Below are 15,704 nucleotides of genomic sequence, written 5' to 3' on the forward strand. Positions count from 1 at the left end.
ATGTTCCAATAACTTCAAACTGGTATCGGCTTGGTTTTTCTGACCCTCGCCCAGGCTCTGCAGCTCGGGGGCTGGTGTTGGAGGTGGAGCAGGATGATTTAGGGGGAAGATACTGGCTGAAAACTCGCAGGCAGGTGCTTCTGCTGACTGTCCATTTTGCAGATACTTGCATCATTGCATACAGTTGCATAAATCAGACTAAATCTTTGCTATTTGGTCCTATTGCTGACTCCTGTATACGTCTTCCTCATGAGATTTCCCCCAAACAGAACGTTTTTGAAGAGGAGTTGGGGCTTTTCCCCTGATTTTTATTAAATATGTAAACTGTCTTCTGGAGTATGATTTGAAAACCAAGTGCTGAACGGTCCAAGAGGAATGTAACTGGTAACGGCGTGATCAATTGGGCCGAAAGGCTTTAGGCTGGCTCCCACCTGCCTTCATTTTTCAGGCAGTTCAAAAAAGTTACCCACCACCCCCGCCTCATCATAACGCTTTGTGTCAAACCGTTTCTTTTAGCAGTCGGTGCAAGAGCGGCCAGTGAATGCTGCTCTGTCTCCTTTTTTTAATCAAGAAAAAGGGGGTTTCCCTGGATGAGTCTTATCTGAGAGGATCCTGTGATGTTCATTCCATGCCTAACCCAGTTTGCAGGCAGCTTTGCTCCTTTTGAGCTGGAGATGGGTTCTGCGTTGTGGCTGCTCATGACTTCATCTAGTTTTAGTTTGGCCATCTCAAAATGGCACTGGATTTGCACTTTTCCCCTGCAATCTCTTTTAAAAATTCTTTGAATTAGTCTGACTTCTGAAACACACTCTATCTATTCCCAAGGACTTTGAAACCTCAAAGCAACTGCTCTTTATTGACTGGGCTGTAAGAACCGGCCCAGAATAATCTGGGGTTTTTTTGACTTTGAACAGCTCCAAGGTTGAAATCAGGTGCCACACAACCCTTTAAAGCCAACCTGGTTCACCTGCTTGGTTATCGGGGATGTTCACAGTTTTATAGATTGCCACTTAAAGTGGTTCTTAAGACCGTTTAAAGCAACTCTGCTCTTTTCATGAATTAATATGAGTACATCTCGCTGTGGATGAGCCCTATGGGCTGCTCATCATCCCCAAGCCTGGCTCCTTCTGAGTACTCCAAAGGGTTTAAAGCACCAAAATTGGTCTGTTTAAGTATGTGGAGGTGGACTGAGGATGAAATTAGGAGGTAGATGCTGCAAATATGCTTGAGGTAGGTGAGTTTCTATTTTTAATCCTTTTTTTTTTTTCCTAGTTTTTCCCCCGTCTTTAGTCTCCTAAACTATCATGAATCCCTGTAGTTATATAAGGGGAATCTGAGTCTTGTTAGAGGAAGAAATAGCAGCTGATAAAGAAAAAAAACCAAACCAGTTGATGTCTGCTTGACAGGATTTGCCTATTGAGTTTTGTCTGTCAGAGTTAATCGGATTCTCACCCAGCCGGGGGGCTCTGCCACCCACTGTGTTGCGTTGCTGGGGCACAGCTTGGATGAGAAGTAGCACCTTCTTGAGGATGCACCTGTAATGAAAGTTTTGATGAAGTGGAAACAATAATCAGCTTTTTCCAGAGTTGTACTGAGAAAAAGAATTTTTCTCTTCTGCTGCATTGTTGCAAGATTGCATTAAACAATGGTGGCACAGGCCGCCGAGCTCAACAATGTCTTTCTACCATCTCTGTCGTGAATAATTCTGTTTTCTGGTTTTACGCTGAACCAGTCAGTTCCAATTTTTTTCTGACTTCTTGTTGTGGCTGTTGGTTTTAAAAATTGTTCCATATCTTTTTTATTCCTGAAAACAGAGTATTTTTGCAGTCTCACCTTCCCCTACGTGTAGATTAGGTTCTTGTTCAGGTTTGATTGTCACACTTGCTTTGCAGCAAATTGTCCCTGATGCTCTCTGCAGCTCCGCTTTCAAGACCCTCGAGTTCGGCCCTTGTCACACCCCATCTGTGTGGCTTGGGGCTGAGTTCTGTAAAGTTTTCCAACTTGTCCATGGAGCACAGCTGTGCTTTTTCAAGCCTGGTTCTCATTAGGCTTAGATGCTTGTGATGTTGAAAAATAATCAAGTGTGTTATCTCTATAGTCTGTAAGTAACCACCAGCAGGAAACAAACAAAATCCCCACCAGTTTCTGGGTAAAATTGGGCAGTGTGAGGTGTTTGGAGGGGTGGGGAGCACGGTAATTTTTGGCTGACACTGCCAGGAAGGGACTCTATGACTGTGGAGCAGATGGGTGCTGTGTCTGGGAGGCTGCCCTGATGCTCAGCTGTTTCAATCCCCTTCCCCGGCTTTGCCCACAGCCCAGCGATGCTGTGAGGATGTAGGTCAGAGCTCTTCTGGATCCGGTAGGCATTAAATCATGCTTGCACTGCTCTTGGTTGCTCCAGTCTTTTCAGGTATTTGCTTTAGTGTTCAGCTTCCCCTTCCTCATCTGGGTTCTTAGCGGTAAAAGGCCCTTAATTGTAATTTATCTGTGGCTGATACATGGTGTAATTATCTTTCTGGCTCAGAGCGGCAATGCTTTGGTTTAGGATTATTTGCATTGCAATGATTACAGATGTGTGTAACAATTAAAATTGGGCCACCCATTTTTCTGAAAAATCTTGTTCTCTGCCTTGCAGCTTTACCAAAGGATGGATGTTTTGTGTTATTAATACTGACTCACTCGCGGGACTTTGGCTATCAACGCTGCAGCAGCTGCTTTTTCAGGAGAGATAACAGAAAGCATCTGGACACGCTGCGGTGGTTCGTCGTATGATATGTAGGGCACAGCAGGAGGTGGCCCGCGTGTGATTACAGCCTATCAGTGACAGCCGGCTGCCGCTCTTTTTGGGTGTGGGGTGGTGTTGTTGTTTTAACTTTCACAGACTTGTAATTCAACAGCTGAATTCAAAGTTCACCGTGGACTGAATTTTCTCGTTTAGAAAGCTATATCAAGTAAAAAGCTCATCAATAGTATCACTTCAAATTAAATTCATATACAGACCATAATTAAGCATGGAATTTAGCTGACTACTCCTAGATTTTATTAGTTTTGTCTTGTGTAGAGAGCAAACCCCATCCCCCTCCGCTGCGCCTGATTTGCAGTCTGAGAGCTGGTGCTCGCTGATCACAAGCCAAATCAGAAACCTTCATCTTTGGCAACGTTGGGGAAGAGGATTTAGGATTTGCAGATATGTTTTCCACAGACCACCTTTTGTCATCACCTGCTCCTCTAAACCAAGGAGTTTTCATATAAATAAAACAAACAAAAAAACAATGTTTAAGGAAAATAAAGGCAGTGTTGTTTCTTATTTTTAGTGCAGTGAATGTGGTTCTCAGCATTGGAGTACGAGATGGACTGATTGAGGAGAAAAGAGGTAAACATGATGGTACAATCAAAAGGTTACCCTAGGCATAGTTTGGAAGCTTCACATATATATATGTGACATATATGTACATATTGAAAAAAAGATGATAACTAGGTCCTAACAAATGGTGAACAAAGAGCTTATCTGATTACTAATACCAGGATCTTTGAGGAACCCCTGTTAGCGTCAAAGTCTGCTCTGTAAGCACCACCTGACACCTTTGGATGCTCACTCAGCTGTTACGAAGAGTTCCACAGAAGCACATGTTACAGAAGCGTACAGTAATTCAGGCTGGAAGGGACTGCTGAGGCCGTCTGGACCACACTCTGTATTTAGATCCATCTTCAAAGTCAGAGCAGGTTCCTCAGACCCATCTTCAGATGTGCTGTGGCTAATGAGCTGCTCGGCATCCTAAAGCCCATGAAAGAAGATTCCCAAGTCAGGCAGTCTCCTCCAAGTTCTTTGAAACGTGTAGAAAGCTATTGAAGAGACATGACATGATGTGGAACAGTCTCACCGTCACCTGAGCTCTAAGAGGTTCTTCCTGGCTGTCAATCTGTCTTTGATCTCTCCAGGGTGTCAGCCCTAACCAAAAGACTGCAAGGAACGCTATCAGCGCGCTTTCAGTATAAACTAAACCTGTTCATTGTTCTGCATCAAATACTTGCAATATTTGTGATCTTGCTGGTTATGGCACCCAGGTAGAAAACTAAGAAAAGAAAGATGACTTTATACATCTGCTGCTAGGCTACTGTCTGGGGCTGCAGCATCTGAAATGAGAATTTCTGAATCTCATGGGAATTCTTTATGTTGGAAGGTATTTTCTAGTGGTTATGACTGTCACTTGTTCTATAAGGTGTGTGGTGTACAGCCTGGGACCCTCTGGGATCCTAAGGGAAGGGAAAACGGTGACTTAGGCTGCATTGTGCTCTGGATGGCAATGCTGTTGCAGCTACCAGGCTGCTCACAGGTAGCACGGATATGCCTGCATTGGAGTGCTGTGAAAACATTCTTTGGTTCTAAACACATTTTAAATTAAGATTTTAAGTAAAGCAAATTGTTGTAATAGTAGGTCATCACTGAGTAAATAACTACTTAAAAGCCACTTTGCCATGGGCAGCTGATGCAAAACCAAGCTCAACAATAGCGTGGAATGTGTGGTGTGTGTGTCAGCACAATGCAGCACCTGGACACTTCACATTTACTTTGGTGGACTTGCGCCCCAGTCTGCCTTCATCACTGAGCGAAAACTCCCTGGTTTTCTGACAACTCAATGCCTGTTGCCATCTAGAACAACTCTTGACCTTTCAGGAAACGCTGTCTGTGCTGGGGTACGTGCTCAGGCGGGGGGTTGTGCCAAGGCAGCGTGGCTTTGGCTGCATCACTGCGGTTCCCAGCTCCCAGTCTGCTCTTTCGGCCTGGTGGCAGCTGGTGTCTGGAGATGCTTTAATGGGCTCCGGGCAGGGGCAGAGCTGTAGCTGCCTGAATTCCCGGCAGATTTGGGGTAGATGTTCAGTGATTGTTAGACGTATAATACGTTTGCAGCCCTATGCGCTATTCTCAGCTGTACTGCCACTCGAGGAGGGCAACCTGCTGTTGCAACCATTTGAAATCGGCCGCTTTTTCAGGGTAGTTTTCCCGTTAAAATGTTTGCTGCGGCCCGAGCAGCCACTGGAGATCACACCTCGCAGCGCTCACGTACGAGCCGCCACCACACACCGAGCCGGCCTCCCCCACCGCCGCCGGCTGCCCTCGCAGGGGTGTCGGTTCCCCCTGGGCCTTGGGCTTTCTCCTTGTGAAACCCCGCTCAAAGGAAAACACCCAACGTGGGCTTTTTGTGACCAGCCCGGGTTCCTCCCAGTCACCGTTTTTAAGCGCACGGCCGGTTGCTTCTCCAGGAGAACACCGGGCCGGCCTCCCGGCCCCACAGGCCCCACCACCACGAGTGGTTTCCATCGGGACGCCGCGCTCCCCCTCACGGCAGCACCCGGCCGCATCTCTCCCCTGGTCTCCCCGGGCGCGCCCCCGTTCCCGTCCCCGCACTCGGGGCCCGAGGCCGCCCCGGCCCCTCAGCCGCGCGGGGGAGGGCAGGGCGCCGCAGCCGTTGGCCCGCGCGACGCGCCCCCGCCCATTCTGCGGTTCCTAGGGCGACCGCGCCACTGCCTGAAAGACCCGACGGCCACCGCTTTCCCCCTCCGCTCGTTTCGGCTCTGCTTCCCCCGTTCCCACGCTGCACAGGGCAGTGGGGCCCGTTTTTTTTAATCTTCAGCCGCGCTCCGCGCCGTTTGGGTGACAGAGCGGGGTGTTTCGCTCAGGCGTTCGCGGCGGGCAGTCCGACGGTTGCGAGGCAGGGAGAGGCGGGTCCTTCCCCCTCCCCCGTGCCCCGCCCTCGCCATATAAACCCGCCGTCGCAGTTGGGCCCCGAGCGCCGCCGCCGCCGCCAGATCCCGTCAGCGCGGAGCCGGACGCAGCCGCCTCACGGTGAGGCCTGCGAGCTCAGGGGGTTGCCCGGTGCCGGCGGGGCGGGGATAGGTGCTGGAGGCGGCGGCAGGGGCCGGGCTGCGGGGCCCGCTCGGTGGGGACAGTGGGCCTGGCCTGGTCGCGCCTGGCGCGGGCGGCTGTGACGGCGGAGCTCCCAGGTGGCGGCCGGGGAGGGTCGCTGAGCGGCTGAGCCGAGGTCTGAGCCCTTCCTGGGCAATGTGGGGCTGAGACGCTCATGGTGCCCTTAGGGGAGGTGGGGGGTTGGCTGTGTGGGAACGTGCCGCCTGTGGGGCCTGGTAAATAAAGCTGAGGCGCTGCCCCGCTCAGCCCCCGCGGGGCCCGACCCTCCCCTAAGCGGCTGTGGGGCCGCCCCAGGGCTCCCGGGCAGCTCCTCGTGGCGAGGGAGGCTCGGGAGCGGCACCGCCAGCAGAGCGGCTCAGGTGCGAGGTGATGAAATAATCGCAGCGTTGCAGCCGGTGACACGGAGGGGAAGGGGCGGGAATCCGTCCGGAGCGGCTCTGGGAGACGTGGAGTTGCCTGGTAGCGCTCCTGGAGGTGCCCGAGCTCTGCGTTTCGATCTTGTACATGCAAATTACTGTTGTAATTCATGTGTAGCTTTTGAGACGGCTCTCAACCTGTTTTGCTGTTGTTCAATAGAGCTTTTAGGACCGGTCTGCTTAGTCACTCGATTGTTGTCTTGCTATCCTGGGCCTGTCTCTTTCCAGAGCTGTGTGGCAGTTTGCTGAAAATGTTTTTTTTCTTTCTTTCTTTCTTTTTTTTTTTTTTTTTTGTTTTTAATTCTTCCAGGCCACTACTCTGTGGTTTAAAAAAAGAAAAAAAAATGGATGAAATATTGATCTTTTATCAGTGATAAGACAATAGATTAGCTTCATTCTGCCTCATTAAGACTCTTAACAATAGCCTAAATGTCTTGATGAAAGTGGGTTTGGGTGATACAAGGGTCTAAATGCGAATATTCTTGCAGGGGCTGGACTCGTTAAGACAGCATTGTGTAAACCTGGGCACCAGCATGGGAAGGCTGGTGAATGAAGCTGGGTTTGTTCTAGAGTGCTCTCAATCACTGCAAGAACAGATGCATTAAATCTGGAATGTATGCCTAGATAATTTTTTTTTTCAGAGCATCATTGAAACTACAAACTCAGAACTATGCTTTACTCAGAATTCTATTTTTGTGTGTATATATTTGTTATCTTTGGAGCAGTCTTAATCGTGTCTCTCCAGAACACCCATCTTAATTAGAAGTAGCACTGTCATATAGGGTTACATGGCTGTGTAAACATTAACTATCTGCTTGTGCCGCCAAATGGAAATTAAAGCAATGAGGGCTTCATGCTGGTGTGAGCTGTTTAATAGCATGGTTTGGCTGGTCTCCACTGGCCTGGGTTTGGTGCAGTACTTTCAGACTCAGCCATGCTGATGAGCTACAGGAGACATTCAGAAAGGGATAATGTAAGTTTGCTGGAAGTGGTCTAGCTAATTCAATTTTGGTACCTCACGTACTACTATAGGGAGCTGGCTCTTAGGTTTGGTGGGGGAAGAACATTTGAAAAGTAAATTAAATTAATTTGAGGTTCTCTGTTTCTAGAGCTTCTCTTTACAGTGCTCTTACAGGCTGTATTTACAAATACAGGCTTTTGAGATCTTTAAGCAGGTGACTTGAGGAAAAAAATGATACTGTTGCAGTGGTCTGCTGCTAACAAACATTTTGAGTGGTAAAGGAACTTTTTGTAGCACATCCTACTAGTTTGTTGAGAACTGAGTTATAAAAGTTGTGTGGCCACGCAATTATGTTTATCATGTCCTCAAGTCAGTTGATACAAGTGCAGTAATACCCAAACAGATTTAATGTGTAGTTTCAGACAGAAGTTGTAACCTATGAGCTGCTGTATCACGTACCTTTCTTCTGGGTTTGAGTTGTTAAATATCTGGAAAGATAGATTCTTAAAAGGTTTATTTTCATGCTATTGACATATATGAAGTCTGTTGCTTCTATTGTATGTCTTATTATGGTTTGAAAAACTCTGTTAAAATGCATAGTCATCTTGGTCTTTCCTAATGCCGACAAAGTGCTGATCCACCTTCCTACTCTGTAAGAGTAGCCTTCCTCACAGTGATATATTGCTTTTTATTCTCTTCAGAAAACCAAACACTTTTCTTAAGGAAACCCCTCGATCCTGAGTAACCTGGTCTGTTTGGCTTTGGAGGAAGGGAGGCTGGACTAGATTTTGCTTAGAGGGGTTCTTTCCAACCTCAATTTTGTGATTCTGTTCAAGAGGTTATAATTTGAAAACTGAATATTCAAAGTGAGTAGCAGTTGTTTGGATTTGAAAACAGTAGTGTTTGGAAGTCTTGAAAGTAAGCTCAAGAGAAGTATAGCTTTAGTGTTGTACTATAAAAAAATATGAGCACAGACTAATCCGTTTTGTGTATTTTCTGCTTTCAAATGAAGAAAAGAGTTCTCTTACATTGAGGTTACACTTCTTTCTGTCGATCCTTGTTTCTTAAGCAGGAGGATTAATGAATTTAGGCCTGTCAATCCAAGCAGTGAATAATCTGAGCATACTTCAGGTGGCACTGGGCTGTCTGCTGTTGGTAAGGACCAGTATAAATAGGAAGGGTAGCGTACATATTTAAGTCAGCTAAACTTGTAACATTTGCTGAAGATTGTGTGGAAGTAACTGTCCTTCTCTTGTAGATGCCTTCAATTAAACTCCAGAGCTCAGATGGCGAAATCTTTGAAGTTGATGTTGAAATTGCAAAACAGTCTGTCACTATAAAGACCATGCTGGAAGGTAAGAGTGAAGCCTGAGGAAGCTTCAAGGAAGCTTTTTGAACAGGAATTGTGACCAAAGGGAACAAACTGGTACTGGATTTCTAGGCCTATGGAGCAGTTTGCCGTCTTAGGTCAGAACAGCTGGAACAATGGCTGTTGTAGCTGAAGCTATGTTTTGGGTGGATGTGCTCTTGCAAAAAGCTTAAAGTTAAGTCTTCTTGTTAAGAGCATTTATAGGGAGACTAGTAAAATACAAGCACCTCACTGTCTCACCTACAGCGTACTTTGGTTTTGTGAAAGTTAAGCAAACAGAACATCTACTAATATTAAAAACTGAGTTTATTTAATCATATAAACCAGTCTTAAAATGTAAATATCCTTTAAATGGGGTGGGAGATCATAAAGAAATGCAATGAAGACAGAGATAAAATGAAACCTGTATTGTGAGACTATGAATGCAGTCAAATTATTTGGAATAAATACCTAGTTCTGATCTCCTGCCCACATAAAATTGAAACAAAAGAACTCATGGTGGGGGAGGGGAAGTCTGCCAGATGGCTAGGATACAGAGCAAACTGTGTCTAATCCCTCTAGTGCAAATCCTCATTGTTTACTGGTTTGTTTTTCCAGTTTTTGGGTGTATTCATGAATTGGGGAAAAAAATCTTTCTGTAGATGTAGCTAAAATTCTGTTATTGGTAATAAATCTTTGGGTGTGATACCTTATATATAAGAATAATAAAAGATTGAATTACTTCAAGCATTGAACACTTTGATTCTGTTAATAAGATGCTGTTGAACATGACTGGCAACATGAGCAGGAAATGCAGCAGTTGGTTGGGATACATTAGGGAGCACAATGAATTGCAGTGAAATTTGCAGTCCAGCTGGTTAAGCATCAGTTAATAAACATTTTGTGTGTTGGGTGCTGCAGCTGAGAGGTCGGGTTGAGCATCATGGGACCACTAATGAAGTATCGTTTTTTGATAACAGATGAAATTGCTGCCTTGGAGGTGGTGGGAACAAGTTGAGCAGAGTTTACTAAATGTGAGATATTGCTTGAATTATTTCCCCATACCACTGATTTTGAACTGGTCACTTCTTACACTAGGATCTGCCATTTGAAGTTTCCAGTAATTGGTGATATATGCAGTACCCTTTAATGTCAGTATTTTAGTTTCTGGATTTATGAAGTTATTTCAAACAAAAAGTAGTGCTAATTAATATCCCAGTAACAGTAACAATAGTTGACTTGCCTAATCCAGAAGTACATGCTATTTTTGTGTACAAATTTGATCAGTGATGATGGTGTGACAGTCTTCTTAAGAAATAAGTTCCTTGGGGATGTAGAGTTGTTTCATCTGTGCATATGAGTGAAGGTCTGTGTAGTTAGTCAATTATGTAACTAATTATAGGATGTTAATCTTCGACAGCTAGGGTCATCCAACTGTTAGCTTTTGTGTAATAAAAAAACCCATTTTCTAATCAAAGATGGCTAAGATGGTATTTGTTCTGCATATCAAGTCCAAATTTTTTTTTTCCAATTTTCACTTTGATTCCTTAATCATATGAAGGGGACAAAGTGACAAACTTTATCCAAATCTCTCTTGAACATGCTGACAAGCTTTTAAAACAAAGTATTGGAAGCTATGCTTTTAAGTGTTATTTGGATTGGAGGGTTTGTGCTGCTTAGTGTGCAAACTCCTTCAGATGTTAAGAATCGGTACAAGTGCTTCAGAGGCAAATTAATGAGCATCTCTATGGCTGTGGTATTTCCTGCTCCTATAGGGGACAAAAATTGTCTGTCCTTACCACAGTAGATCAGAATTCTTATTAAATAATAAATTGAATAGGAGATCTCAGTTGGAACACTTTGGTTTAACCTGTGGACTGAACTGTTGAAAGTGATAAAAATACATAAATATTTGTCTGATTCTTCAGCATATCCTGTTCCCAGACCACTGAGCTAGCAAGTTCTGCTCTAACAAGCAACTGACTGTTTAACCAATGGTTTGTTGTTGCTCTCATTTGAGGTAGCTTTATTAGCTCCTTAGCCTAAACTTGATATAACCTATTATCTGTAATGCAGCCATGGCTCCACAGAGCCTCATCAAAGCTTTCTAGAAGCTTCTGACTTCTCCAATCCATTCAGCCTCAGTGTTGTTGAAATAGTGGAGAACTGGTGAAGCAGCCCAATGCAGAGAAGAGTAAATGGTTTTGCCTGCTGATTGCTTAGTCATCTTTCTGTTTTTAGATTTGGGAATGGATGATGAAGGTGATGATGACCCAGTCCCTCTTCCAAATGTGAATGCAGCCATCTTAAAAAAGGTAAGTTGCTGGATGTGGTAATGTTGTATAGCAGTAATGAAATGTGAAATTTATGTTGGCTATTATGAACTATTGTATTAAAAATACTTCTAATGTGCTAGCTACAATTTTAACCAGTCTGAGGTGCATGAACGCAGACATCTAGGGTGTCTGACAAGTGGAATGAGGCTGGTGGGCAGGTAATGGCAGAAGACTGACAGGGGTGACCCCCCGGAACAGCAGCCAGAGGCCAGACAGGCTTCCTAAGGTGCTAAAGTGTGCTGGGCATCTGTTCACGCTGCTATTTCATGGTATTAAGGCACTTGTTTTAACTGGATTTTGTAAACTGAAGTGGCTGTTCATGAGATCCAAATGTTAGGAGACTGGATGAAGGGACAGGCAGTGGTGAGAGGACCTGCAGTAGCTGTGTCCCTCTGGCCGTCACGGTGCTTAAGAGACACCGTGCACACTCACTGGTGTTAAATTCATGGTTATTGTTGGCTCAGGTGAGAAAAGCGGAAAAAGTATGCTGCTATCTTCTAAGATGCTTTTTGCTCTGGAGTAGAAAGTGTTGTGCCAAAATAAACACTGGACTGTTTAGGACTAAATACAGGGTTAGGAATTATTTCCTAGTGAACATACACATAAACAGCTTGGAAAGACTCTTGGACTGGCAGAATGGAACAGGATTTTACTTGCAGTACATCCCTGTTCCTTTTAATTGTCTGGGTGATGAAGTGATGAGGTTTTTGTTTGTTGTTGTGTTATGGTGTTTTTTTGTTGTTTTATAAAATGTACAGACTTAGGAACATGTGAACTTTTACCAGGTGAACTTTGTACTGTGGCAGACATCTGCTGGCAGCTGTTACCACTCTACACTCTTCCTCTTACGTAGTATTCTGCTTAATAAATATAGTGTTTCTGCAAAGAGATTAAACACTGAAAAATTAGGTTTAGGTTTCCTTTGTACAGTCCTGTGTGTGTTAGCACAGGGTTGAATATAACACCAGCAGCTGCCTTTTAAGAGGGTAAGTAATTAACTAGCTGTCTTAAATGGGATTCTTTAAGGTGTTTGTACTCCGGGATTGGGAATCAGTTGTTCTAAGATGAAAATATCGGGTAACGGAGCATGTTTGTACAGGATTCTAGTATTAATCTAGGGAAAAAGGTGCAGTTCTTATAAAATGATGTTAAGTTATAGTTGGGGCCTAATGGGAGAATAATTTGGATAAAACTTTAATATCAAAACAATAATTAGGTGATTCAGTGGTGCACCCATCACAAGGATGATCCACCTCCTCCTGAGGATGATGAGAACAAAGAAAAAAGGACAGATGACATCCCTGTGTGGGATCAAGAATTTCTGAAAGTAGACCAAGGAACACTCTTTGAACTTATCTTGGTAAGTGTGTTCAAGAAGTGTAAAGGCTGCACCTGTGAAGTGCACACTGTTGGTGCACTTGACAAATCTTTATGCTTCTTCAATAACTTCTGGGGGGGTATGTGGAGAGAGCCAGTAGTTTGCCAGAACTACTCGCCAAAATTGAGGATGTTAGAATACTTGTTAATCTTATGCTGCACGTTAAACTCGCTCATTCATCCATTAATACACTTTTCTGAATATGAGGCCCTCAGCTGTCTTTTTTCTTGTGGCTCTTGAGTCCTAGTTGAGGGCTTATTCCTAGGAATGGAGTTCTGGAGATCTGCATACAAATCAAAATCTAGTTTTGACTTAAATTTTGTACCTTGTGTGGTACTTTGGGCCAATGTTACGTGTCTTAGCTAGTCAACAGCACTTCAGCTTCAAATGTTTGCAGGCTTCTGAAAGACCTTTGTAGAAGAAGGGACAGGGGGGTGTGTCTTTGGTACAAAATACAGTCTCTTCTGTTTGGCAAGCAAGTTTTAGGTACTCTGAGGTTCTAGCTAGAAGTTTCTCAAAATGGAGATGATCTGTTTGCAGTTATAGTATTCTGCAGTTTCAGTGTAAGCAAGCTTTGGTAGTATATCAACACAGGCAGAATATTGATACGGAAGCTTTAAATTTGGAAACTCTTCTACAGGCTGCAAATTACTTGGACATCAAAGGTTTGCTTGATGTCACGTGCAAGACAGTGGCAAACATGATCAAGGGGAAAACTCCAGAAGAAATTCGCAAGACATTCAATATTAAGAATGACTTCACTGAGGAGGAAGAAGCACAGGTACTTGATCTGGGTTTAATTATAATTTGGCGCCTTTTCGTTACGCTGAATTGCTGTGTGGCGCTTCACAATTCAATGCGTGATACAACTCACTTGCTAGCAGTAAGCGTAAACTGATGCATGAACTCCTAATTGGAAGATTGCTACTGGTGGAAGACCTTTCAGTGCCTATAGCCCTTGTACCCTGTTGCCTGAAAAGGTCAAGACAAAGCTTATTGACTTCTGATCTCAAAGTGTGTCTGAGAAAGCATGTAGGATTGTCTATGGCAGCCTTAGCTTGCTGGTTTGGAGCTGTAGTAAGAATGCTGAAGATGTGTTGCTGGCAAGGTAAGATGTTTGGATTCTCATCTTTAAGAAATGAACTAATTAATCATACAGCTTGAACAACAAACCAGCTGTAAAATGGCAGAGTTGGGAAAGATCAGAGCAAGATGCCTTGTTTAAATACAAAGACTGTGAATTGTACACTTTAGTTTGTCCTCAGTGCCATGTCATGAAACAAACAATTTAGTCTTGAGCTAGTCTGTTTGCTTTACTTAGTGGAAATAATTCAGTTTTGATCAAATCTGGGCATGAGAACTACATTTATTGGTTTATATTGATAAACAGGTCAGTTTGAGAGACTCACTTCCTAATTACAAACCCTGCATGAAAAATTCAAGCTACTTCCAGGTTTATGCCTTTCTGTGATAAGTAACCCTTAATGCTTAGGGGAATTTACAGCTAACTTTTAGAAGTTCACTGCAACATATTAATAGTTAAAATGTTTTGGTTTTTTAGGTACGCAAAGAGAACCAGTGGTGTGAAGAGAAGTGAAGTGTTGTGCCTGACACTCAAACACTGTAAGGATTGTTCCAAATACTAGTTGCACTGCTCTGTTCATAATTGTTAATATTAGACAAATGCAGCAGCAAATGAAGTTGTGTTAGCAGGATATTGTTCCCTTTGCATGTGTAGTGTTTTTTTTGAGTACAAATTTAAATCTTCTGAGTTTTTACTAGTGTAATTGGATGTCTTTTTACTTTACTCTGCAATGAATAAAACTGAACTAAGTGTGGGTTCTCTATGGAAAGTAGCACTTAAGGTAATTTTATTACACTTTTAAGCTGTTCAAGTCCAGTTACAGTGCTAAACATTGACTCCATTGTAAATAAAACCGCCTATGACATCTTCCTCAAGAAGAACGAAACACTTGTATTTACAGGGTATTGATAGCTTCAGAAAGAAAAACAAAGCAGAATGTGTCTTGGGGGACTAGGTAAAGTAAGAAAAGTTACTGGATTTCTTACAAAAACATTGTGGGGAAAATTAGTGTTACTTAAAGCTATATAACTTTCAAGATGGTTCTTGTCCTGCATAGAAAAAGAGAGAGATTAAACAAAGAAGAGACCTTTTTGCCCATTTTCTTGTCCTGTTAGTCTTGTTTTACAGACTAGTGAAAGATGTGATCTAGAACTAAGCAAGCCCCTGACGCTTAAATTTGAATACTTCAGCCATGTCTTGAAGACCTGCCTCTAGCTGGTAGCAAAGTGTGTTGCTTTATGCACAGGACGGGTGTGTTTTTTTATACATATTCCTGTTACAAGTGGATCCAGGTTTGACCAAAAATGAACGACATTACCAAAGTTAATATTATTGACCTGTGCATGCCATTAGTGGCTTGTTTTTAGGCGATTTTAAACAACCTTTGTGATGTAGCTCTTTAAAACATGGTTTTGTGTGTCCATGGGAAATCTTACCGCCTCTGTATGTGATACTTCAGCTTGTAGAGACTTAATTATTTCATATGAAGCTAATGCAATATCAAGCTTAACTTCTTTGGACAAAGCCACTTGCAACTAGTTAAACAGTAACTGGTTTTCTGATTTTTTTTTTTTAATTTTGATTTTTACAGTTCCCTTATAGGGAGTAGGAGATGGGTGTGTGGTAGATCTTTGAGGTGTGCTCTTAGCTTGTATTGCATTCCATTCTCTGTATAAACCTTAGAGTAGAATGAACCTTAATAAACATACTTATCTCACTTTAAATATCAGTGTTTCACTTCTGAATTAATAAAGGGCTTTTAAACTTTCATTTGCAAATGGTTCTAGTTATTTGGAACTAGACAATCTTACTGTCACTTATTGCTGAGTATACAAATGATAGCACTGAGGCAGTGCTTAATTGAAATGAAAACAGATGTAAAGGCTTTGTTAATGACTAACGCAAGCCACTAGTCAGACACAATGGACAACTTGTCAAATTAAGTCAGAAATTAAATAGCAAGCAGTCCAGATGGATATTTTTGATGGGTTACCAGCTTTTATTTTATCTTTGATGTGACCATTAATGAAAGCATTCATAACTTGCTCTAAGGCAGCATTCAGACCCATGCTTTGAATGCAGCTGCTGCTCACATCTGCTTATTAATGGGCCTGCCCTTGTGCTGCTGTCTGTATTATATGGTCATATTATAGATATCGTAGTGTCAGTGTCAGTGGGCATAAAATACTCCAGTGCTGGACTTGGACATGAGGAAGCCTTTCCAGCATCCTGTATTGCAAACAGTACACCTCAGC

At 43.3% G+C, this 15,704-nt stretch overlaps 1 protein-coding gene across 2 annotated transcripts; it reads left to right on the forward strand.

Moving 5' to 3' along the window:
• Positions 1-5,716: 5,716 nt before the first annotated feature.
• SKP1 (S-phase kinase associated protein 1) lies at positions 5,717-15,217 on the forward strand. Of its 2 annotated transcripts, XM_082063754.1 has the most exons (7): positions 5,717-5,845; positions 8,562-8,658; positions 10,893-10,966; positions 12,204-12,347; positions 13,006-13,146; positions 13,927-13,988; positions 14,565-15,217. In XM_082063754.1, the coding sequence occupies exons 2-6, from the start codon at positions 8,562-8,564 to the stop codon at positions 13,960-13,962; spliced, it is 492 nt and encodes a 163-aa protein (XP_081919880.1). In that variant the 5' UTR covers positions 5,717-5,845; the 3' UTR covers positions 13,963-13,988; positions 14,565-15,217. The 2 variants fall into 2 exon arrangements, with proteins under 2 accessions (XP_081919880.1, XP_081919879.1); XM_082063753.1 differs by having other exon boundaries at positions 13,927-15,217.
• Positions 15,218-15,704: the final 487 nt, after the last annotated feature.

Source organism: Streptopelia decaocto, assembly GCF_964273445.1.
Source record: "Streptopelia decaocto genome assembly, chromosome: 12".
Lineage (NCBI taxonomy): Eukaryota > Metazoa > Chordata > Aves > Columbiformes > Columbidae > Streptopelia > Streptopelia decaocto.

Excerpts from the sequence above, each read along its gene's own strand:
- SKP1 (XM_082063753.1), top strand. The coding sequence starts at position 8,562 with ATGCCTTCAATTAAACTCCAGAGCTCAGATGGCGAAATCTTTGAAGTT. Across the intron at positions 10,967-12,203 it reads ATGCAGCCATCTTAAAAAAG|GTGATTCAGTGGTGCACCCA; the intron begins GTAAGTTGCTGG and ends AACAATAATTAG. Across the intron at positions 12,348-13,005 it reads CACTCTTTGAACTTATCTTG|GCTGCAAATTACTTGGACAT; the intron begins GTAAGTGTGTTC and ends ACTCTTCTACAG.